Genomic DNA, 27,038 nt, shown 5'->3' with positions numbered 1-27,038 from the left:
CATGAACTTGACTTCATACGTCCACTAGTAAAAATGACCAGCTGTGACTGCAAATGTGAAATGTGAATGTTAGACAAGATCCTGCAGCATTTGAGACTCAATGTAATGAATCACAGTCAGATTTAGTATCCAAATTAGCTTTATAGCTCCCCACTCTATTGATTATAATGTCATTAATCCATGTAGCCTAGTATATGGCTACTTAATGGATAATGTTCAAAATTAACATTCAAAAGTAGATATTAATTTGATCAAAATGATGAATGTGGATCTTTTATGCACTTGCTCTAATAAGTATGTAAAGTCAGAATTTCGACTTAGTATGTCATCGTTTCAACTTTTTAATCTAATAATTTTGATTTATGGCACAATCAGATTTTCAATACAAGAAATTCAACATTTTAAGTAATATATTTTCCATGGCAGAAATGGGCTTCCATAAATATTAGATTGAAAAATGCAAAAAAAAACTTGAATTAAAATTTTTTAATTAGAAATAAATTAAATAAGTTTCAATTGAAGTACTAAAAAATAAATTAAAGCTAAATAGACCCCCCCCCCCCCTAAAAAAATAAATAAAAATAACAATAATTAAAATTACAAAATCACATCAAATCACAAAAACAAAAAATGATAATGTAAAAATAAAAGACAATTAAAAATATCAATAAATAGTAGTAAAATAGTATAAGCTAAACAATTAAGGTGTGTTGTATGGAATGATGCAAAGCAAAATAATCATCAAATTACAGTAAAATGTACAGTTGAAAAAAATGAAAACCAAGCCATTAAAAATACCTAAATATAGCCAGTAGTCTTATTTAGAAAATGTTGATGACTTCATGTAGTATTGTCCCCAACAATTGTGTCCTCACGGCTGGTGTTCGCTGTCTACTTTTCTAACCTGCTCTTTTCTCTTGTTGTCAGGATGAGATCGGAGGCTCTTCTCTCGCTCCTCTTCATTCTGGCTCTCAGCGACAGAGCAGATTGTCAGAACTATGCCACCTTCAGGAGAAGACATATTCTCCCAAAAAAATTTATCACCACGAATATGAATCCTTGAGTAAATCACCTTATGCAAAATAATCTCTGTGGCAAAACCATGTCATCGTTCGTTGCTTCGAATCAGGAAAACAATATTAGACACATCTGCAATGGTGATGGGAGACCTTGGGAGGGAAACTTGTACATAAGTATAGGAGATTTCCCAGTGTACATTGTCACTAGCCACTGGGAACAACAGATGTGTGTCATAGATCAATGTACACTGGGCAACTATATTGTAATTGTTGCCTGTGACGGAAATCTTCCTGTGCACTATGACGGACAACAAGATGTGATAGGCCAGATAGTTAATTGCTATTAAACAGGATGACTTGTTTTCAATCACTGTGGGACTGAAGAACTTTGTGGGGTTTGAATTAAATTAACTGCATTTTTTTAACTGTACATTTCAAAACATTGCTATGCCACATATATGTTTAAATCTGATCTCATTTCAAAAGCATTTCAAATAAAAGCTACATTTGCAAAGCACAGTTGGGTATCATCTCTGTTTTTTGTGATTCAATTATTTTGATCATCTTTCAGGTGTGACATGCAACATTTTCCAAAGTAATTGGACTCTTTTAGTCACGTAAATTCAAACATCCGATCCAATCTCATTCATTGGATGCTGCAGGATCTTTTCTCTTTAATGAAGTGTCGATGTGTTTGAATCAGATGGTGATTTTGGTAACTTTTGGATGCATGAAGCCAGCCTGTGTAACGTTGAGAATGTTTTTCACATCTTAAAGATGTAAGTAATAAATAAATAAATAAATAAATAAGGACACAACATTGTTTGTGGTGTATTTTCACATAACTCTACTTCTATATAACTAAAGTACATTATTACGTACAAAATCAGTTGTTCCAATCTAGAAGACTTTAAGCATACCAATTTATACAAAAAGTACAATTGTGGGGTATATATTAAGTACATAAATATGTAAAAATATTTGTGGTATACTTGGCATAAAATAAATGCATTTCAAAATACATTTTAGGATATTTATTTTTCACTATGGGGCATCATTTATGTTTGAACAAAATTTTATTCTAGTAGCCTACATAGAATAGGATCCTTTGCATCAAGACATTCGTTTGTATGTAAAAGCCTTAGTATGAGTTAGATTAGTTATAAAAGATTATATGTAACCAGGTTTGAATGATCACATACTGCATGTTTCACTGCAGGAAAATGCTGACCTCACACACACACTTGGTTCGCATGGGAAGAAACCTTGTTAAAACTATTTCACACATTTTTATTCTCTCACAGCACAAGATACTGAAGAGGGAACTGTCTTGCTTCTGCTGTCCCACAGGGTTGTTTTTGTTTTATTGTATGCTTAATAAAACCTAGTGATGGGAAACTGAGGCTTTCTGAAGCATTTGAGGCTTTCATCAAATTGATTCGAAAATTGGTTCATTACTCGAAGCTTTTAACACAATGCGCATTAGTGACATCTGGTGGTCAGACTTGTTTTCTCCACCATATAAATCACAGCAGAGCAGAAAAAGTCTGTGACATACAAGTGTGGGATGAATACAGTTCTATCTCATCTGATCTTTTCTCATCTAAATTAATTTGTGCCAATGAGACCACAACTCGTGTCATGTGTAGCCTGGTCAATGGATTCACATATTGATCAATAATATAAAATATACAAGTATGTGATCATAATTATAGTATAGAAATTGAAAAGATATGTTGGGTGTTCTGTTTTAAAAAATATATATAAATGATGTTATACGGAAGTGTAGTGTTAAATAATTTTTTTTTTTAAAAAGCCCATTGCTCTGCATTTGAGTCCTCGCTAGTTTCATCAACACAAACCCTGATAGGGTGAAAGAGGTTGGAGAGATAAGGGTTAGCAGTCATTCCCTCCATGTGAGGAAGATCCGTGTAGATCCGCTCTGATGGAAAACAAAGTCGCACAACAAAGAGAAGGGGTGTTGCTGCGTCTATATTCGCCTACTTATACTACGCCTTAGAAGTGTGTACTCTTTTAGTGAAGAAAACGCAGATACTTTTGAGTGTGTAGCAGAAGAGTAGACAAGCTGTGGGACATACTATCATACAATAACGTCTTTAATGGTTGCTCTCTGTTGCTTAGTCACACGCATCCTGTCACGTAAACTGACCTGTCAATCATCTTGTCAAAGATAAAATCCTCCACATTTAATCTACTTTAATTTCCTTCTGTATCGGAGAGAAATGCAGAGGCACGTTGATCTGCAGTCGTGGGTCTTTCATGCGGAGACTCTCCTCTTATTAATGCATAATTATGCATTTAACAGTTAATGGCCTAACGGATCTTTATAAAAGTTGTTGCAGATGAAATAAAGAAAACACAAAGGTAAACCTGCATTCTGTTCAAATGACAGAAATATAAAAAAATCTATTCATAAAAAATGTGATGATATTATTATCTTATTTATCTAGTATATAAGTTTTTACAGCTCGTAAACACATTATGTAAAGCAGATGACTTTTTCTATATGTATTATTTTGTTTTAGGCATAATAAAGTCATAATTTCGACTTTTAAGCATAGGGCTGGGTATCAAGTTCAAAACTTGTTCAGGCTATTCATACTGGCTACCTTTGCAGAGCACAGTTTGGTTTAATCTCTGTTCTTTGTGATTCAGTTATTTTGATTATCTTTCAGGTGTGACATGAAGCGGCGTCAAAAGACTCTTTTAGTCACATAAAATCAAGCATCTGAGCATCAGTAATTGGACACTACAGGATCTTTTCTCCTCTCTAATGTCATTTTTCTTGATCAAGTTTGAAGTGTCAATGTGTTTGAATCAGATGGTGTTATGGTGATTTTTTGATATGTATGAAGTTTGCTGTACAAAAACAGTGTGTATTTTCACTCCTTGGCCTAATAGTAATATCAGTTCAGAGACGCTTTCTGACCTTGAGCTCGGACTCAAACATACTTATTCATTTGTATGAGCTCAATAATTGCACAAAAATAAATCCTGTTCAAATGCAGTTCAAACTCCTACAGGATGATTTACGATGCATCTGTTTTAAAATGTTATTCTAGTAGATAGATACAATAGGATCATTTGCATCAAGATATTAGGCTTCACATAAAAGCTATAGCACGAGTTCGATTAGTTTAACACAGATTAAACTTCACCAGGGTTGAATGATCACACACTGAAGTCTACATTGCAGGAAATGCTGACGTCAAACACACTAACGTTTCGCATGGGAAGAAACCTTGTTAAAACTGTTTCACACTTTTTTATTCTTTCACAGCACAGAATACTGAAGAACTGAGACTCGCTGAGACTCTATTAACATCTAAACAGGTAAACTGACACCATTGTGTAAAAAAATTAAAACGTATTTCAATATACTCGGATCTGTGACATGATATTTGCTGTAAATATGTATGGTTTGTAATTTTTGCACATAATCTTTATGTTTTTCAGTCAAGCAGCTGAAAAACATATGACACAGTGTGAGCACTAATGAACTATTAAGCTAATAACTATTTCAGCAATAACTTCTGAACCTAATGGACTAGAAACCAAATGTTTTACTTTACCGAACTCGTCCTCCTCATATTAAAATATGATCTGATCCAAATTTGACTGTGTTGATTAAAGTCATCATCAAATTAAAGTTAAAATTATGCTTATTATAGTTACAGTGAATTGAGATTAGATAAAAGCAATGTAATGACACTTAGCAAACTGATGGCATCCATAAATAAATATATGTACAGTATTTGTACAAACCATGGCCAAAAACATATCAATGTAATATTATATATGATTTTTTTTCAAGGTCAGTCATTAACTTTACTGCCATTTTTAACTGATCATACTGATGAACAAAGTTTGTAAAATCTTCAACAAAACTGGCTGAAATGATCACAAACTGTAGTTAGCAAAACTGTTTGCTTGTAAAATTTGATTGAGTTTGCTATTTTCTCAAGGCTTTGTGGAAGTAAACCATTTACATTTTCTGGTAAAGGTGTCACATACTAATCAAAATTTATAAAGCTATATATTTTGGTGAATCTCTTCATAATCTTTCAAGTAATCTGTCCTAAAAAACAGAATGCAATGAGCAAACAACCGACGTATGCATTCATTACATTGAAGAAATAGTTGATTATCTTTTTAACTGTGAATCTGTAGGTCTGTCTCTCTTCTGTGTCCAGGATGAGATCGGCGGTTCTTCTCGTGCTCTTTTTCACGCTCAGTGATGGATCGAATAACGTCAGTTTCAGCAACAGTGAACCGGAGGTGTTTTCAGACCGTTTTTCTAACTGGCTACAACCCTGCCAGAGATCTGGAGATAACAACGGATATGATAGGTTTAGACGCAGACACGTGCTCTCGAGTCATTTCAACACCAGACGGGCACAAGATTGGGAAGATTACCTAACAAGAAGGCATCTATGTCACAGAGAACCTCCACAATCCTTCCTCCTTAAAAGCGACAACAATAGTGCCATAAGAATCTGCAACGGACGAGGCAACAGAGTCGCAGGAAACCGGTGCATCAGTATGAGAAAGTTCAGGGTGTTCATTGTTCAAAATACTTTAAGAAATGGACGGTGTGAAGTTTGGACTCCAGTCCAGTCTGTGGAGCGTTATGTGACTGTGTCTTGTGAGGTCCTTGAAAACCGCTGTTTGCCTGTTCACTATGTGACACAATCTAGAAGTAGACCATCCCGACTCGGGCAGATCTGCAGACCTTAGACAGTTTAGCAGATGTTAGTAGCATATGCACTTCAATATGTGTGGGATTTAGTAGCACATGTACTTGAAAAACTTTTTTCACATTTAGAAACTGCTAGTAAATTTCACAAAATATTACAAAGAAACGGCAAGTACTGAAGCACAATGAAGTAAATATTTGGAAGTTGAAAGAATTAAATAGTATTTTCATGTAAAATGTACTCTAATAATCTGTTATATGTACAACTTTGAAAAATAGTATACAGTACTTCATCTCTAAATGATGTTTGCCAAAATAATCTAAGTCGAATGCCAACATTTATAAGCTTCCCTTCTACAATCGGCATTGCTATGCTTAATACATGTTTAAATGCTAAATGCATGTTTAGCATCTCAATACAGCTTTTTTTATAGTTCAGTATTATAAAATGAACTTGTTGAATGTATAGCTTGAATGCAATGCAAGTGGCGTTTTTGAATAAAATCATTTAATGTCTCATCTCAGTTCTTTTGTGAAAGTATTTTAAAAACCTTTAAAGTAGTACGATATACAATGATGCCAAAAGTATCTATTTTAGACATTTAAAGCAGGATCTTTTCTAACATTTAATCATCAATGTGTTCAAATCTCAAAGATACAAAAACTGCAACTAAATTGTGCTTGATGGCAAGAAACACATTTGCGGTGCATAAAAAAAAAAAAAAAAAAAAAAACAGGCCGTATTTTCCACCTGCCTTTTTTCCACCCAGTAAATATCAGTCCAGAGACGCTTATAGACTTCAGCTCAGACTCAACGGGACTCTTTCATTTGCACAAGCTCAAGAAACACAAAGGTGAATCTGAATACAGAACAAATGTAAATCATACTGTTCAGATAATACATCTGTTATAATAGCGTCTGGCTGCAGACTTGCACTTGCACGCTCAGACACGAGCGCTTCCTCTGCCTGTGACGTCACTTGCAATCGACACAAATTATGTTTCCAGCAGCTCATTCGCATTGTATTGACGCTGTTAATGTACTTGCGTACTATAATGCCACCGAAATTTCCCCCCAAAAGTTATATTTTGCAGCTTGCGTTCATCAAAATATTATGTTATATTATTTATTTAGCATTCAAGTAGGCAAAGACTGTTTCAATATAACAGCAAAGCTAATGACCATCAAGGATACAAAGGAACTATTAGGTCTATACAATTTAAAAACTAAATAAGAGACACATTGGCACATTATGTACTTCGGGACACTCAGGTGTGGCTGTAGATGGCTGTAGAGGACAGTGCAGGTGATGCTGAGGACAAATGAACCACCGCAGATGAAGTTTTAGAGGATTGAAGGGGTACATTTGATAATGAGCATATTTGTAAGTGAGCTTCCATAACGTATCTCCTGAGAACACTTTTGCTGCAATTGGGACAATGATATATATATAAATATATATACTTTTTCAATATATGATAATATATTTTACGTTAATTTACACGACTTTTAATCTCTGATATACAAATATATTAGGCCTAACAAGCCAACCACTCACGACCTTAAATACCTAAACAAAACTATTTAATAGAGTGGTATATAAACTGTCTTTACATGGCTTGCACGTTGAAACCACTGTAGTTTACCGTCCCTGTTGTGCTTTTTTTACGAACTAAAGATTTAAAAGTAGTTGATGATGATGATGATGATGATGAAGACAACAATATTTGCATTAGGGTGGTTGGCTTCAGGGCAGGGCATAAACTGCAGTGATATTAAGTGCAACATGATGTGCACTGTGGTACCAGTGGTTTTTAGAAACTAAAATGATTGATTGGTGCATGACGCATATGTAATGAAACCAATGATAATATTGATATTAGAACTGTGTGAGGTGAGGCGGAGTTACGCTATGCAAATTGCGCAGACCCATGGCATTTCCTTGCCATTGGCTTGTTTTGTAATACTCGAAGGTGATAGGCTTCTAAGCGCAACCCCATTCATCGTCCCGACGTAACTCGTAGTGAACACAGAAGGGAACTGTACTTCATTACTGTCCACCTCTGGCTCTTAGTAACTTGTTTTCTTTTTAAGATTTCAGAGAACCCAAAGGAAAAGAGGCAGTAGTCTGATGCAAGACAGATTTTGAAAACCTCAACCGTTGGACCACTTGCAGTTATAATGAAGTCAGACTTCAGAAAGACAGACTTTTATTTATTTTGATTTTTTTATAAAGAATTGTATTTTATATCTTTTTGTCATTGATCGTGTTAAACTGTTAAATGAAATAAGTTGACTTAACTGTTGGAAAGGTGTCATTTGTATTTTAAAAGGTTTTTCCCAAACTTTGAAATGGTCAGGAATTTGTTGACACTCCTTGAGGTGTAGCTGAAATATTAATGTTGTTTCATCATTAACTTGGTACATCAGATGGCAACATTTCTTTGCAACAGTTTTATGTTATGATGAATTCAGAAAGTGTATCGATACTCAGATGTTTTATGATGCATAAATGTGTACACTGTAAAACAAACAAGATCAACAAGTCATGGAAACATGTTTTTACATTACTTAAACATTACTTTAAATAACAACATTTTTATAAGTTACGCATTTTATAAGTTCAGCTATTTTTTTTAGTAAGTCAGTTTAAATGACTTATACACCCAACTTGATTTTAGCAGCAACTGTTTTTATGCTGAAATATGTGGGAATTGTTTACAATGTATGGTTAGTTATTTATGGCAATTAGACGTAGTAGCAAGAGATTTGTAATTATTGCACGGTTTAGAGTTTAGACTTTCATTGAGTGCATTACTTCATAACTACAGTATTTATAGTTATCGGTGCAAATCTACGCGTTTTCAGGATGAGACTGGTGGTTATTATTGTGCTCCTCGTGACTCTGGTGTTCAGTGATGGATTGAATAATGTTGATCAATCTAAAGACTGTCAGCGATCTATAATATGCTTATAATAAATGTAAATCACAGACGGATGATTCTCTCGGGTGATTTCTACAAAAACAGTCAACAGGCGTGGGCAGATTACCCAACAAAAGTGCGTCTTTGCAATCCTTCCTAGATAAAGAAGATGCTGATAGCATTGTACAAATCTGCATTTACAAAAATACAGGGTGTATTTTCACTCCTCCCTTTTCCCAACCCAATAAATATGAGTCCAGTGACGCTTTCTGAACTGCAGCTCAGACTCATCGAGACTCTTTCATTTGCACGAGCTCAAGAACGACACACAGGTAAAGCTTTATCCTCTTCAAATACAGTGCAAAAACTAAACCCTGCAGTTTAGAGACTGAAGATCCTCTACTGCCTCTGCTTTGATTAATCATATTATCTTAAATCTCTCATCATAAATGATTAAGCTTATGTAAAAGCTTTAGTCAGAGCTAGTTTAGTAATAAAACATTTATCTTTTATTTGACAATCAGAATAGAGGTTTGAATATGTGCACTACTGTTCAAAATGTAAGGGTCAGTATGAATTTTCTTTTAAAAAGAAATTAATTTTGTCCATCAATGATGCATTATATTGATCAAAAGTGACAGTAAAGATAATTTTCCATGTCAAATAAACGCTGTTCTTAACTTTCCACAAACCTATAAAGCAGCGCAGCTGTTTTCATCACTGATAATAATCATAACTGTTTCTTGATCATAAAATCATCATATTAGACTGATTTCTGAAGGATCATGTGACTCTGAAGACTGGACTAATGATGCTGAAAATTCAGCTTTGATCACAGGAATAAATTACACTTTACTAGATATTCACTTAGAAAACAGCGGTTTAACATTACAATAATATTTCACTGTTTTTACTGTATTTTTGATCATTTAAAAGCAGACTCGGTGAGCAGAAGAGACTCTTTTAAGAAACACTTTGTGACCCAAGTGTGTGAACACTAGTGTACGTTACCGCAGTAAATGCTGATGTCGAAAACAAGAGAAGAAAAACTGTTAAAACTGTTTGACACATTTTTCTTTGACAGCACAAAATATCCAACGATCACTGAAGAGTGAGACTAGTTCAACAGTCGAGGCTTGCAGCAACTAAACAGGTAAACTGACAATATTTCAGATTTTCTTGCATGTTTATGCATTCAGAAAGTCTAATAAATCTGAACTTTGACATATACACTTAAATTCTATTGAAAATGTATTTTTAAAACTTGTCCTGCAGTTTTAATCAGATATTTAACACATTTGGATCTGGTAAAAAAAAAAAAAAAAAAAACTTTAAAAAAGTGATTACCTTAACTAAAGTTATTAGAATCATTTATTATTACAAAGGTCAGTCATAAACGTACTGCCATTTTGAACTGATTCACATACTGTTATTTATAACAAAGTCTGTACGATCTTCAACAAAAATTTTTTTTTTTTTTTTTTTTAATTATAAATCTTTAAATAATGTTGAATCTCAGTGTTTGACGTATTCATTACTAAATACAAAATGCAAATGCGGTGCTGAATCTGAACTATGACAATGTAGCCTACCTTTAAAACTCGTCCTGCATCTTTTAATCAGATATTTAACACATTTTGGATCTGGTAAAAATACTTTAAAAGAGTTATTTACTTAACTAAATTCATTCAAATCGTTTAATATTACTTTGAAACTTGAACTAAAGTCTGTCCAATCTTCAACTAAACTGCCTCAGATTATTTTTCAAAAGTTATAAAGCTATAAATAATGTTGAATTTCATCATAGTCTGTGAAGTAATCATTCCTAAATACAAAACACAAATGCTGTTGATGTGTTTGTCCACATAATTGCTGCTCACAGTTTTATTAGCCTATATTGTAGAAAAGTCTGTGTTTGTTCTCTTATCAACATCTGTGTGTGTTTTCAGGATGAGATCTGTGTTTCTCCTCGTGTTCCTCGTGACTCTGGTGTTCAGTGAAGGATTGAATAACGTCACATCCATCGACGATAAACCCGAGATGTTTTCTGGCTGGCCGTCTCCCTGTCGGGGAACCTCGAGTATAAACGCTTTTCATGCTTTTTATAACCAACACATTCTCCTTTATAATTTCGACACGTCGAAGACGCACGCTTGGGTCGATTACATGAAGAAAACGCGTCTTTGTGGCGTGAATCCTCACCAGTCTTTTGTACATAAGGACGACTTCAATGCCATTGTGGGAATCTGTCACGGAGGAGGCGTCAGAAACTCACAGAACTTGTGTGTCAGCGTGAGGAAGTTCAGGGTGTTCATCGTTCAGAGCGTTTGGAGAAACGGACGGTGTGAAGTTCAATTCCAAACGGAGAGCGCTCACGTGATCATCGCGTGTACCATGGCAGTGTTTTCTGTTAAACCTGCCCGAGTTATCCACTGTATCCCTGTTCACTTCGCAGGGATCGTTTACACGGCGCCATCACATCACGGCCAGCGCTGCACACGCTAGCAAAGCCTGCACAACTGAGTTAGCTCTACTTCACATCTGAGGAAAAGCACAATCATCCAGAGTGTTTATATGCTTCACTTCTGTCGTCACCTGCTTTAACATATTATTTTTTTCAATTGTTTGATTTACGGCATAAGCTACATAATTTTGTAATATTACCAGTTGGTAAAAACTGGTCTGTAATGAGATTAATCACAGTTGCTGTGTTATATTTTACGTTTAGCTTAAAAGATAGTATTTTCCAGATAATATTGTAGCTACACATTAAAAATGTTACTTGTTTATGTTTTTGAAAGAAGTCTCTTCATGCTCATCAAGGCTGCTTTTATTTGATAAAAAATACAGTAATATTGAGAAATATTATTATGATTTAAATGAACTGTGCTCTATGTGAATATATAGTAAAGTGTAATTTATTCCTGTGATCAAAACTGCATTTTCAGCATCATTACTCCAGTCTTCAGTGTCACATGATCCTTCAGAAATCAGGATAATAATAATTCTAATATAAAATAATTCTGATTTGTAGCACAATTATTGATGTTCAAACTTTTGCTGCTTTATATTTTTAGGAAACCGCGATGTAATACTTTAAAAAAGAAAACAAGATTATTACTTTTATCCAGAAAGGACGAATTAAATTGATCAACATTGACATTTATGACATTTTTTATTTCACATCACTACTGTATTTTGATCAAATAAATGCTTGATTAAGAAGAAAGTCTTAAAGATTTGAAAGAATCGCAAAGGGAACATCATATTTAGGGGTCAGTGGCATCAACAAGTAAAAAATTAATAAAATAAAAAACAGACCCTGATTTGAAATGTCCATTGGTGAATCTGTTAGTATCAGTGAATCCGTTTTAAAAGTGATCAGTCATTTGTTTTTCCCATGTTTTAAGAAGGTTCCCTTATTAAATCTACATTTGCTTGTTTGAGGAAAGCATTGCTGTTTATAAATGGATGTGTAAGTGTAATTAAGCGAACAAAGCTCTTTCTTAAGATATTTTGTATTCTTTAAAAGTACAACTGTGGAAATGGTGTGTTTTGCAAAACCAAAGTTGTGTTACTTGTTTAAAAAAATAAAATGTCTTACTCTCTGTCAGCAGTATTGGGAAAATTAATTGTGTTACTTGGTTACTTTTATGGAAAGTAATGCATTATGTTACTTTTTGAGTTACTTTTTCTCACCTGGCTGAGGCTTGATTGTTTGTTTTTAATAACAAAGTTATATTCTCGGAAACTTTAAAGGCCCTTTATACTGAAAGTGAACTGAATAATCCTCAGGCTGAAGGAAATGCAAATGCACTCCTGTACAGTAGAGGGCGCCGCTCAAACAAACCTTTCAGCTGCGCTGTGCTATTCCAGATCGCAGAAGAAGAAAGTTCAACACTCGAAGGGTACATTTACACCATTACACCTTACTCAGTTTTTCCTTTGCCTTTTTTTGCGTACACACCACAACATTGTCAAAACAATCCCCGTTCAACGGATCCGCGAAAACGATTAAAAACACTGTAAAAAGAAAAGTAGATGGTAAAGGATTATTAAACTGCCCCTCAGTTCATCAATAATACAAAAGAAAAAGAAACACAAATGTGGTGTTTATCTAAAGTCATTTTTGCTAATGGTTGGATTGGATCGTCGAAGGTCAGCAGCAAAGACATTAGTTAATAAAGTGAAATTAAATGCATTAAGTATATTTGAGTTATTTAACATATTTAATTATTGCAGGTTTGCATAATATTCTTATTTTGCATTTCATGGTTTTTATTAATTTTGAGGAATACTCAATACATTTTTGTGCAGATGGGTGAGATGAGTAAATGCATGTTCACATTGAGGGTCTGTTTACGCGACACCGTTTTCAACTAAAAACGTAAAACTTTTTACGCGTTTTGGCCGTTCGTTTACACAACAACAGCGTTTTCGGTGCCTGAAAACGTAAAGTTTTGAAAATGGGTTTCAAAGTGCAAGTTTTTGAAAACCGTCTCCGTGTAAACAACAAAAACGTGAATCTCTGAAGACGATAAAGTTCCTTATTTGAAAAAGTAACTCAGAAATTTTGTTGTAAACTTAAAAGTAATCCGTTACTTTACTAGTTACTTAAAAAAAGTAATCTGATTACATAACTCGCATTGCTTGTAATGCGTTACCCACAACAGTGTATGTCAATGTGAGTGACTTACTGTCCATTCCCGCATCATGTATGGTCAGTATGGCCGGTCTGCGCGCGTTCCCGGCGCCGTGAACCGTCACATGAAGCACACCGTGAGGCGTCTCCACATTGTGCTCCTGCACACACACACACACACACAAACGCTTGATAAGACAACGCTCATGCATTTATGATGAAACATAATTAATAATGGGTAGCTGGCATGACATGTCAAGCAGTGTGACAAGCTAAACTAGATATAAACCTCATTTTAACAACATTTTGATTATTATTCTGCATGCAAATTCACACTAAAGATAGTAAAAAATTGTGAATGGTGTTGAAAAACATTAAGCACTTTGTAACGCATCTTGCCCTTTCAGAAAGCTTATTTTATTTCATTTTTGATCATATTTTTTTTATATTTTTGAATGCAATTTTTTGGGAGATTTATTTAACTTTAAATTACTAGATTTGGTCAAAAAATAAAAATAAACAGCCATTTGAGCACATTCCTCACATATTTTTTCAAATTAAATTCAAAATAACTCACAATTTCATGCATAACCCTTTTAATTCAGCTCAAAATATCTTACATTGGGTGTCTTTGCCGACCTCTTTTGAAAAAAATAAATAAATATATAACATGATATTTCATGACTCTTGATGGCCTTATATCTCTACATGGAACAAATGAGCTGCTCCGCTGGGTCCTAAAGCCAGTTTCGCTTCAGTATGCATTCAGATACACATGTAGACATGATAAAATCATTTTTTGGTAAAGTTTTAGCAGTTTTAGTTTGAATTTTGAGCATTTTTAAGTTTTCCTGAAGTATTCGTCGCATTCCATTCATTTCTATAAGGGTCAAATTGACCCGTGAGGGAAGGATTTGTTAGTTTTTTAAATTTCAACCACAAAACTCCTCGAATCCATAAAAAAAAAAAAAAATTGTGTGTATTTGTGGTTCAAGTGCTACTAAAGTCCTGTAGTCTTGCACCCCTCAATATATATAATTATTTTTTTATTATTTTTTTTATTTTTTTATGCGTTTCGGGTGAAAATGACCCGAGGGAAGGATGAGGGTTTTAATACACCAGTTATCAGTCAACTACACAAACACACACAGTGAGTGTGTCACGAATGTCCGGCACACTTTTGACCCACCTGGCCTTGATCCAGCAGCATTCGGGCCGCGATCTCCACGTCCTGCACAGAATAATCACAGCGATCTCTAAACACACAATCTGATATCAGCGCATATCTCTGCTTACTACAGGTGTGCAAACATACCTCACGTCTGGGTTATAATAAACAGTGTATAACCTATTGAACATACAGGGATTTAACTGACAAACCCAACAACAATATATAAAAAGTTAAAACACAGCATGACTGAATCATATTTAACATATTTATCAATTATATAGCACATTTCGTATAGACAATGGTATTTAAATGAGCTTTACATAAATATATATCTTTTCTAAAACTGTAATTATAAAGAATCTACAGTGATTTAACTGACAAACCCAATAACAATATATAACATATTTATATCTAACGAACTTCGTAACAAAAGTAAGTGATGTTTGTTCATGCGAAACTCACTGACACGATTCTAACGGGTGAACAGATCGCGACCTTTAACCCTCATTCTTCTTCTTTTTTTCACCTGTTTTATGGTTTGGCAGTTTCATCTGTTTAATTCTCAGGGTTTGATCAAATCATTTTAAGTGTGTGAAACGGTGACTTTTCAAATAAATAAAATAGCAGTGTTATTAATGTAATTGCAGGCTGTGTGTTTGCCAGGCGAAGTCTCAGTTTAGTACTTTAGTGCCGAACTCGAGAAGTGTTGCTTTAACTGACTCTCATCCAGTTATTCATTATACAAATCATTATCCACTGCATAAACAATAGCTCTGATGCTGAAGTTCTTCAGATGTGCAGCAGGTGGCAGAAGTGTGTGTGTGTGCAGAGTGTGTGAGACCTTCACAGCCTCTGATTGACCGGCACTAAAGGCTAATCCTCTGTGATGGTGATGTGTGTGTGTGTGTGTGTGTGTGTGTGTGTGTGTGTGTGTGTGTGTGTGTGTGTGTGTGTGTGTATGTGTGTGACCTTCACAGCATCTGATTGACCCGGCAATAAAGGCTTCTCCTCTGTGATGGGGATGTGTGTGTGTGTGTGTGTGTGTGTACTTGTACAACTATCTTTGTGAGGACCAGTTTGAACTGAGGACATTTTGGCCGGTCCTCTCTCTCTGAGAGCCTTTAAAGGCCTGTTTGAGGGTCAAGACTTGGTTTTAGGGATCAGGTTATAATGAGGTTAAGGGTCGGTTTAGGGTCAGGGGTCAGGTCAGGCACTTAGTTGTGATGGGTAAGGTTAGGGTAAGCGGCTAGAGATTGCATTGTGTCAATGAATGTCCTCATAAAGATAGATGCACAAGAATATGTGTGTGTGTGTGTGTGTGTGTGTGTGTGACCTTCACAGCGTCTGATTGACCCGGCAGTAATGGCTTCTCCTCTGTGATGGCGATCTCCTGCATTTCAGTCGTCATGGTGATCGGATACACTGTCCTGAAACACAAAACAGAGGAAAATCATAATCATCATAATCACTGCGGCAAAAGAGTCACATAACAATACTGTGAACACACACACACACACACACACACACACACACACACATGTGCGTCTGTATTCCAGCGGGACAATCACGACTCGCTGGGTTTTACTCATCTTAATTAGAAATTACTGCAAGAACGAATTAACATGAGAGAGAGAGAGAGAGAGAGAGAGAGAGAGAGAGAGAGAGAGAGAGAGAGAGAGAGAGAGAGAGAGAGAGAGAGAGAGAGTAACACACACCAAATCTGCAAAACCATACACTAATTCTCGGCCTTCGACTCAGTTTTTCAATGAAAACATTTTCATAAACACTTTTTGCGAACCACAACACACAATTCTCTATGTGACACACACAGATCTAACAGGAGGAATCTTGATTTCCTTTTTCAAACACAACCATATCAAAATACCACAGTAATTAATCAGAGCCTCACACACTCACACACACACTCACACACACAAACACTCATTGCTTTACAGAACACCAACCAATCATGGCTTTAGAACAGGCCTATAGAAGGTCAAAGGTCGAGTTATAGGTCTTTCGGACTGTGTAAAACTGTATTCACAACCACAGACGCTTACAGTAAAACTATAAATAGTTTGCTTTCAATCTTGCTTTCGTGTTCACCGTGAATTTTTCAACATCTCTCTGCCAATTACTTTCAATCTTGTACAGAAATGTTATTAAAGAAGAGCTTTAGGTTTTGAATAACTGTGTGTGAAATATCCAAAAGTTATGACAAAGGTGTTTGCAACGCAAGACAAACGTTTGCTTTTGAGACGTGTTTGTGATATTTTGAATGCAGTGCTTCATTTTGCAAGAGACGTGAGGCATTTCGCATTTTGTGTGTAAAGTAAAAAAAAAAAAAAAGGCAGTTGAAAGAAACTGTAATAAATTCTCCAGTAATGCTGGGAAAAAAGAACTGGTTCCGTTTTTAAATCAAAATGGAATTCTGGAATGTTCATAAAGTTCCGTTAACATTTTTGAAATACTCGGTGTTTCCTGCAGCTGAACAGAGACTGAGACAAACACAGACGTCATCAGGTTCATTTTACACACTAGCAGCCGATAATACACACACACATGTGCAACATGATTAATAATTACAGACAACACCGTGTGATTTAATAACCGGAGCACTGAGGATTCTCTGAATGATTCTGAACTCTTATAAACGTGAATCGGTGGATTAACTGTGATCGACTGGAGAAGTTCTTCAGTGAACCACCAGAACTCAGACTCAAGACTTCTGGCCATAGTTTTACTCTAGTATTTACTCTAGTATTTCTCACAGACATCTGGTTGTTATTGAAACATGTTCTGGACCAGAACTCCCTCAGAAACAGGAAGAGAACATCTGATCGACGTGTGTGTGTGTGTGTGTGTGTGTGTGTGTGTGTGAGTGTGTGTGTGTGTGTGTGTGTGTGTGTGTGTGTGTGTGTGTGTGTGTGTGTGTGTGTGTGTGTGTGCGTGTGTTTGTGTGTGTGCGTGTGAGTCTGTCTGTGAGTGTATGTGTATGTGTATATGTGTGTGTGTGTACGTGTGTGTGTGTGTGTGTGTGTGTGTGTGTGTGTGTGTGTGCGTGAGTGTGTGTGCGTGTGTGTCTGTGTGTGTGTGTGTGTTTGTGTGTGTGTGTGTGTGTGTGTGTGTGTGTGTGTGTGTACATGTGTACTGTACATGTGTGTGTGTGTGCGTATCTCTCTCTCACACACACAGATTCATCATCCACAAGCTAAAAATAACCCTGGGGAACGACGGCCGGCAGTTTCACACACAGATTCATCGACTCACAGCGAGAATTAAAGAAACATTACAATCCATAGCCACTTTACTATAGTAAAACACCACGGATCACGCGTTACAGGGACTTCACCTTTATCAACACCTCTCAACCACTTCTAATATGACTTAAATTACTTTTAAAAAGAATAAAAATAAAACAAAAAACCCAAACACTGGCAGGACTGCCAATGGGAAAAAGGAGTGTGTTTAACTGTATTGAATGTGTAGTGTAGAACTTATAGCGTACTTTAAAAAAACTACTTGCAGAAAATATATTAATGAAATAAAACACCACTTCTTATTTAAAAGTGTGAGAAACCATGATTGTGTAAGACGTCAATGAGTTCATGGCGTGTTTTCAGACAGCATTATTGATCATGTGCTGTTATTGATCATAGAGTTATTGAGTTTTCAGACAGCATTATTGATCATGTGCTGTTATTGATTATAGAGTTATTGAGTTTTCAGACAGCATTATTGATCATGTGCTGTTATTGATCATAGAGTTATTGAGTTTTCAGACAGCATTATTGATCATGTGCTGTTATTGATCATAGAGTTATTGAGTTTTCAGACAGCATTATTGATCATGTGCTGTTATTGATTATAAAGTTATTGTTATAGAGTTTTCAGACAGCATTATTGATCATGTGCTGTTATTGATTATAGAGTTATTGAGTTTTCAGACAGCATTATTGATCATAGAGTTATTGAGTTTTCAGACAGCATTATTGATCATGTGCTGTTATTGATTATAGAGTTATTGAGTTTTCAGACAGCATTATTGATCATGTGCTGTTATTGATCATAGAGTTATTGAGTTTTCAGACAGCATTATTGATCATGTGCTGTTATTGATTATAAAGTTATTGAGTTTTCAGACAGCATTATTGATCATGTGCTGTTATTGATTATAGAGTTATAGAGTTTTCAGACAGCATTATTGATCATGTGCTGTTATTGATTATAGAGTTATAGAGTTTTCAGACAGCATTATTGATCATGTGCTGTTATTGATTATAAAGTTATTGAGTTTTCAGACAGCATTATTGATCATGTGCTGTTATTGATTATAGAGTTATTGAGTTTTCAGACAGCATTATTGATCATGTGCTGTTATTGATTATAGAGTTATAGTTTTCAGACAGCATTATTGATCATGTGCTGTTATTGATTATAGAGTTATAGAGTTTTCAGACAGCATTATTGATCATGTGCTGTTATTGATTATAGAGTTATTGAGTTTTCAGACAGCATTATTGATCATGTGCTGTTATTGATCATAGAGTTATTGAGTTTTCAGACAGCATTATTGATCATGTGCTGTTATTGATTATAGAGTTATAGAGTTTTCAGACAGCATTATTGATCATGTGCTGTTATTGATTATAGAGTTATAGAGTTTTCAGACAGCATTATTGATCATGTGCTGTTATTGATTATAAAGTTATTGTTATAGAGTTTTCAGACAGCATTATTGATCATGTGCTGTTATTGATTATAGAGTTATTGAGTTTTCAGACAGCATTATTGATCATGTGCTGTTATTGATCATAGAGTTATAGAGTTTTCAGACAGCATTATTGATCATGTGCTGTTATTGATTATAGAGTTATAGAGTTTTCAGACAGCATTATTGATCATGTGCTGTTATTGATTATAAAGTTATTGTTATAGTTTTCAGACAGCATTATTGATCATGTGCTGTTATTGATTATAGAGTTATTGAGTTTTCAGACAGCATTATTGATCATGTGCTGTTATTGATCATAGAGTTATTGAGTTTTCAGACAGCATTATTGATCATGTGCTGTTATTGATTATAGAGTTATTGAGTTTTCAGACAGCATTATTGATCATGTGCTGTTATTGATTATAGAGTTATAGAGTTTTCAGACAGCATTATTGATCATGTGCTGTTATTGATTATAGAGTTATAGAGTTTTCAGACAGCATTATTGATCATGTGCTGTTATTGATCATAGAGTTATTGAGTTTTCAGACAGCATTATTGATCATGTGCTGTTATTGATTATAGAGTTATTGAGTTTTCAGACAGCATTATGCTGTTATTGATTATAGAGTTATAGAGTTTTCAGACAGCATTATTGATCATGTGCTGTTATTGATCACAGTTATAGAGTTTTCAGACAGCATTATTGATCATGTGCTGTTATTGATTATAGAGTTATAGAGTTTTCAGACAGCATTATTGATCATAGAGTTATTATTATAGAGTTTTCAGGCAGCATTATTGATCATGTGCTGTTATTGATTATAGAGTTATTGTTATAGAGTTTTCAGACAGCATTATTGATCATGTGCTGTTATTGATTATAGAGTTATTGTTATAGAGTTTTCAGACAGCATTATTGATCATGTGCTGTTATTGATTATAGAGTTATTGTTATAGAGTTTTCAGACAGCATTATTGATCATGTGCTGTTATTGATTATAGAGTTATTGTTATAGAGTTTTCAGACAGCATTATTGATCATGTGCTGTTATTGATTATAGAGTTATTGAGTTTTCAGACAGCATTATTGATAATGTGCTGTTATTGATTATAGAGTTATTGTTATAGAGTTTTCAGACAGCATTATTGATCATGAGCTGTTATTGATCATAGAGTTATTGTTATAGAGTTTTCAGACAGCATTATTGATCATGTGCTGTTATTGATTATAGAGTTATTGAGTTTTCAGACAGCATTATTGATCATGAGCTGTTATTGATCGGTGTCATAAACGAGACGAGAGCGAGATTAATCTTGTGACCCGAGAGCCTCTTCATCTCCTCAGCGCTCGTCTTCCTCAGCGGGTCACTTATATTTCAGAGAACATAAACACAGTCTGTCCCGAGGAACGACGCCGCGAAACAAACAGAGGATGAAATGGAAATGAACTGAAAGAGAGAAAATGTGTGAAAGAAAATAAGCAGCGTAGGAGGATTGAGACGAATCTCACTGAAACCTGTCAAGAACGTATCCAGGTCACACACAGTGACAAAAGAAAAAGTAGAAATTATTTAAAAAATCATTTAAATATATTTTAATATTAAATATTAAATTAGAATATTCAGACACAGTAAAACACTGAGAATTTGGGTGCCAAATGTGGTTTTATTGTCATGAAAAAAATTCTAAATATTAAATATTTATTTTTTAAATTTTAAATCATTTTCATATATTATTGCAAAATATAATTTCATATTTTTCTATTGTGTTTTTGTGGTAAAATATGACCTGGACCTGTCAAGAATATTTCCAGGTCACATATAATGACATCTATTATTTTTTTTATTTTTTTTTTTATTTTTTTTTTTAATATTATATTTTATATTTAAATTATATATTTTTAACATTTATAATATAACATATTTTAACATTTTAATTAGTACAATAAATTGTTTTGCTCTAAGAAAACAAAGCCTATTTTTTAGGAAGTCTGTTATCGCATTAAGAATAATGGAGAGAGAATATACAAATTTGGGTGAAATGTGATTAAATTGTAATGATTTATTTTTTTTAAATCATTTTCATATATTATTGCAAAATACAATTTCCCATTTTTCTCTTGAGTTTTTGTGTTGAAATATGACTTTAACATGTTTTCATGAGCTTCACCCCCTGAGGCCAGAAATCACAGTTAAAATGAACACACTCACACACACACAAACTGTGTATCTCTGATTGAGTCAGAAAACATCAGAAACATCTCATGACTCAATCAGCAGTGACGAGAACAGCATTAAACAAGTGTGATGTGTTTCTAAAGCGAGAGATGAGTTAAAGTTAAACCAGGACACAAGTCCATTGACAGACTCTAATGGATTCAGTGACGGATCGATAGCGACCCGTCTCTCCTCTGGGACCAATGAGACTGCGCTAAAATCCTCTGAATATATGCAGAAATATTCAAATGATGCCTTTCACTGTAAAAGACAATCATCTTGTCTAGAATCTCGACGCTGAACATTTCTCATGCTGAGATCTGCAGGTTTGCCTTTCTCAGCTCTCTGCGTCTATACAAGTGAAATGCACTCAAAACTTCACATGCAAAATCATCCATAGCCTATATTTTACTCCTATAATGTGATGTATTATGACCAAAACAAGCCGGGACTTTAAAGGGGTGGTTGATTATGATTTCACTTTTCTAACTTTAGTTAGTGTGTAATGTCACTGTTTGAGCATAAACAGCATCTGAAAGTTACAACGCTTAAAGTTCAAAGCAAAGGGAGATATTTGCTTTTACAGAAATCGCTTTTTAAGGACGACAACAAATGTTGTCACTTCATCTTGAGTCTGTCCATCTTTGTCTGACTCCGGTTTGAACATAAAAGGCTAAGCTGTTGAAGCTCCGCCCCCTGTGCCGGGAGCAGCAGCTCATTTGTATTTAAAGGAACAGACACAAAAACGGTGCGTTTTTGCTCACCCTCAAAAAGTTTAACATGACAACTTTAACATGCTATATACAAATATCTGTGGGGTATTTTGAGCTAAAACTTCACATACACACTCTGGGGACATCAGAGACTTATTTTACTTCTTGTGAAAAGGGCATTATACCACCCCTTTAAGAAAAGCATGCATTTCTCTTCCCAAACCACTGGACAGTGTGAAGCAATCAACCCAGACCCAAAGCTGTGGGAAAGTTGTGCAACATCTGAATCTGACAAAGATTTCTCTGTTCCAAACCCCTATGAGTCCCAAATGACGTGATTAAGCTTGTTGAAACCATATTAAACAGCACAAACATCTGAAACAGCATCGACTAGGAAAACTGCACAACACTTTCAGCCAAAACAAGCATAAATAAGGCCGTTCAATCCAATATGTGTCCCAGAATCACATTATATTATACAGATGTGTGGATATATGTTGTGAATATCAACTGAAAATCAAGTCATTAGCCGACAGATTATTAAAATACAACAGTGAAATTGAAATTGAGTCTTTTATACTTACAATTTGTTCATAAGTTTTGGGTAAGTAAGTAAATTAATACTTTTATTCTGAAAGGAGGCCTTGAATTGATCAAAAGTGAGAATAAAGACATGTATAATGTTACAAAAGATTATATTTACAATAAATGCTGTTCTTTTGAGCTTTCTATTCTTCAAAGAATCCTGAAAAATAAAATGTATCACAATGTATGAATATGAACTGTTTTCAACACTGATAATAATCATAAATGTTTCTTGAGCATCAAATCATCATATTATCCTGATTTCTGAAGGGTCATGTGACACTGAAGACTGGAGTAATGATGCTGAAAATTCAGCTTTGATCACAGGAATAAATTACAGTTTAATATATATTCACATAGAAAACAGTTCATTTAAATTGTAATAATATTTCACAATTTTACTGTTTTTACTGTATTTTTGCTCATATAAATGCTGTGTTGGTGAGCAGAAGAGACTCTTTTAGAAACTGTAACTCAAACTGTATATTTTCACTGATCAAGTAAACATCATCAACTATAGCAATGCAGGAGTTCAGAACAGAGCAAAACATTTTAGTGGCACACTTACAGGAGAAAGATAAATGCAAAAATCGCAAGAGTTACGCAATCTCTGGCCCCTGTTACTAAACTCTCTTTCTCTCTCTCTCTCTCTATGTCTCTCTCTCTCTCTCTCTCTCTCTCTCTCTCTCTCTCTCTCTCTCTCTCTCTCTCTCTCTCTCATGGCCTGCTTAGTCCGAGACTTCAAAACAACTCCAGCGTTCACTGATAAACAACTGCGCTGGCAAACTCTCTCAGTCCGTTCAGCTCATCCCTCCTTTTCTCATCCCTCCTTCTCCTTTTCTCCTGCGCATCAATAAATGCAGAAATGCCTGAGGAAACGATAAAGCACCAGAGATGCTCCAGTTTTGGCACTGTACACACACACACACACACACACACACACACACACACACACACACACACACACACACACACACACACACACACACACACACAGACACACACACACAGACACCTCTGATTAATCACATCACACACAACGTTTCCTCACTGCCCACAGGAAGATGTTATTGCTCAACAATTGCTCTTTCTTTGCTCCGAATGAGTAAAACATTTAGTGTTACACCGCAAAAAAAGTCTGTTCTTCCTCACTATTGTTGGTTATCTCAGTATTTATTATTTTTTATCTTGTTTCCAGTACAAATAACATTCTTAAATCAAGATATATTTACCGGAGAAGCAAAATAAGATATTAAGTCTTGTTTTCTGAAAAAAAGAATTATCAAAAATTAAGTTTAAGCTTAAAAAAACAAGAAGAAAATCTGCAAATGGGGTCAGAAAAATAATCTTAATTAGATTAGATATTCGTTCTTGTTTTATGCATAATTGTAGATAACAAGACTTTAAGTCATTTTTCTTTACAAGTAAACGTATCTTGATTTAAGAATTTTTAGATATTTGTAATGGAAAACAAGACAAAAATACAAAATCAAAATAAGAAAATCATTTTTGTGCAAAGTAGATCTTTTAATCTTTTAAGCTTAAACTCTTGATACATTCCTCAGAAAACAAGACTTCTTAACTGATTTCATTTGGCATCTCAAGTCAATGCATCTTGATTTAAAAATGTTTATGTATTTTTAGTTTTGTTCTGGAAAACAAGACAAAATACTGAGGAAGAGCAGCACTTTTAGCGCAGTTAGGGGTGATTAAATCACGTTTAGTTATGGTAACAGTGATGAATAACTTAAACACTAATACGTTAATAGCTGACATAAATAAGCAGGGTGTGTGTCGTTTTCACAGTGATTATTACAGGCATAATAGCAGAGTAAAAATGAGAATTAATAAAAGCTGAGATGAAAGCTGAAAATTAATAAAAGCACAATTTCACCCTCGGCTCTGCGACTAAATGAAGTCAGACTGTCTCAAAAAAATGTTTTCTTCTGATTATCCAGATTTACAATAACTAGAAAAAAAATATTCTAAATATTCTTAAATCAAGATTCATGTACTAGAGATGCAAAGATTTATTTATTTATTTTTAAATCAAAATTAAGTGAGATAATGTGCTAAAAACTTTATTACTGTATTTTTCTGACCCCATTGGAAGATATTGTTTCAAGCACAAACTCATTTAATTATTATTATTTATTTTTTCCAGAAAACAAGACTTCATATCTTGTAATTTTTTTCACAATTACTCTGTAAAAAAAAAAAAAAAAAAAAATTGTCTTATTCAATATTTTTTCACTTGTTTTCCAGAAAAATATGTAAACATTCGTAAGTCAAGATAGATTTACTGGAGAAGCAACATAATAAGATGCATCAAAATAAAATGCATCACAATTAAGTTTGCATTAAAACAAGAGCAAATATCTGCTAATGTGGCAGACAAATACATTTAATTTAAAGGGAATTGGCAGATACTTGTACACTAAAAAAATAACACATTGAATTAAACGTTGTGACGAGCAGGACGAGGTCGAGGGCCGTGGGAGGACGGCGCGAGGCCGGTGGCGTGATTGAAAATGAGCTACACCTGTGAGGCGCACCGGTCTCGCATCTCTCACGGAGGAGCGGAGGCATAAAGGAGGAGCGACGTCAGTGAAGAGCGAGAGAGGACAGGCCTGCTTTTATTTGATGTTTTGTTTTATGTTTGTATTGCCAGCAGTCGTCCGTGAGGGGCTGCTGGCCGTTTTATTTTATTTTTGTATTTGTGTATTTTATTAAATGTTTATTGATTGTCCGCCGGTTCCCGCCTCCTTCTTCCTAACCCCGTTACATTGGTGCCGAAACCCGGGAAGAAGGAGGGACACGCTGTCAAAGAGCTCTCGCTGCTGGGAGGGAATCGCGGTGCTGAGGAGCTCGGGCAGCACGAGGGAGCGAGTGCCGCCGATTGCTGCCCGACGCGATGGTGCTGGATCGAGAGAAGATCAGGTGGGACGGAGAGCTCGCTACCGTCCTCCTGGGACGAGGAGGGATGGCTGCCGTCCGCGGGGGAGCGGAGGGGTCGCTCCCGTTCGCCAGTGGGCCGGAGCCCGCTGCCGTCAGCCATGATGGGCGCGGAGCGGGGAGCGGGGGGGCTCGCTGCCGGCTGCCCTCGATCGGAGGAGCCATCGCCGTCCGCCAGGAGGCGGAGGAGTGTCGAGCCGTCCCCCAACGGATGTCCGGTACCATCGCATGGCACCGCGAGTGAATCTCTCAGTGGTTGAGGGCCGAGCGGCAGTGTGTCTGGGAACCGGAATTTTTTTTTCTTTTCTTTTCCTCTCTCCCCTCTCTCGGCTCTGTCGCTCCTCATGCTTCCGTCTCCTGTACTCTCGCCTCGTCTGTCCATACCCCCAGGTTCCGCAGCCGCCGTGATCGGCCCCCCCGGGGAGGGGGGGGGGGGGAGTAGGCGCAGCCTCGGTGGTACCCCCCGGCCTGCGAGGGGTGAAGGGGGTATGTGACGAGCAGGACGAGGTCGAGGGCCGTGGGAGGACGGCGCGAGGCCGGTGGCGTGATTGAAAATGAGCTACACCTGTGAGGCGCACCGGTCTCGCATCTCTCACGGAGGAGCGGAGGCATAAAGGAGGAGCGACGTCAGTGAAGAGCGAGAGAGGACAGGCCTGCTTTTATTTGATGTTTTGTTTTATGTTTGTATTGCCAGCAGTCGTCCGTGAGGGGCTGCTGGCCGTTTTATTTTATTTTTGTATTTGTGTATTTTATTAAATGTTTATTGATTGTCCGCCGGTTCCCGCCTCCTTCTTCCTAACCCCGTTACAAACGTGAAATTTTGAAGTGGGAGTATTTTGAATATTGGGAAATGAATCCCAATTTTTCTTATTATTTTTTTTATTTACAACTCTTTTTTTACTTTTACTTGAGGAGCAAAATGGCATATTACATCTTGTTTCTGAAAATAATAATAATAATAATAATTAAATGAGTTTATGCATGAAACAAGAAAACAAATTCTGCAAATTGGGTTATATATAAAAAAAAAATAAAATAAAAAAAACTTGATTTTTATTTTGTATTTTTGTCTTGTTTTCCAGTAATATCTAAACGTCTAAAACAAGATACATACCTGCAAAAAAAATAATAATAATAATTACTCAGAAATTGCTAGTAATTTTTTACAAACAATAAAAAACAGACAGCAAGTAGAACACTGAATTAAATGCAAAACTGAATAATTTAAAACTGAATAAATTAAGTAGAAATGGTGTTTTCTTATAAAACCAATTATCCATGCTTTATTTATAACTTCAAAATATAATTTTTACAGAGTAAAATCAAGATACATTTACTTGAGAAGCAAAACATCATGAGATATTAAGTCTGGATTTGT

General features: G+C 35.5%; 1 protein-coding gene and 1 long non-coding RNA gene across 2 annotated transcripts in view; one reads left to right on the top strand and one right to left on the bottom strand.

Annotated features, from left to right (window-relative positions):
• ndrg2 (NDRG family member 2) overlaps nt 1–27,038 on the bottom strand; it is a 48,504-nt gene that overhangs the window by 9,330 nt on the left and 12,136 nt on the right. Inside the window, exons 2-4 of the mRNA XM_081358730.1 lie at nt 15,808–15,901; nt 14,493–14,534; nt 13,359–13,464 (exon numbers count right to left, since the gene is read on the bottom strand). Coding sequence (XP_081214856.1) covers nt 13,359–13,464; nt 14,493–14,534; nt 15,808–15,882 — 223 coding nt within the window. The 5' untranslated portion in view covers nt 15,883–15,901. The remainder of the gene's footprint in view (nt 1–13,358; nt 13,465–14,492; nt 14,535–15,807; nt 15,902–27,038) is intronic.
• Nucleotides 8,935–12,276, top strand: LOC308686629. Its single transcript, XR_014029616.1, has 3 exons — nt 8,935–8,993; nt 9,746–9,814; nt 10,611–12,276. It is a non-coding gene; the product is annotated as an uncharacterized lncRNA (long non-coding RNA).

Source organism: Scardinius erythrophthalmus, assembly GCF_964197995.2.
Source record: "Scardinius erythrophthalmus genome assembly, chromosome: 2".
In the NCBI taxonomy this organism is placed as follows: domain Eukaryota; kingdom Metazoa; phylum Chordata; class Actinopteri; order Cypriniformes; family Leuciscidae; genus Scardinius; species Scardinius erythrophthalmus.
Note: the sequence above shows the minus strand (reverse complement) of the source record. Positions and strands in the feature narration are given on the sequence as shown.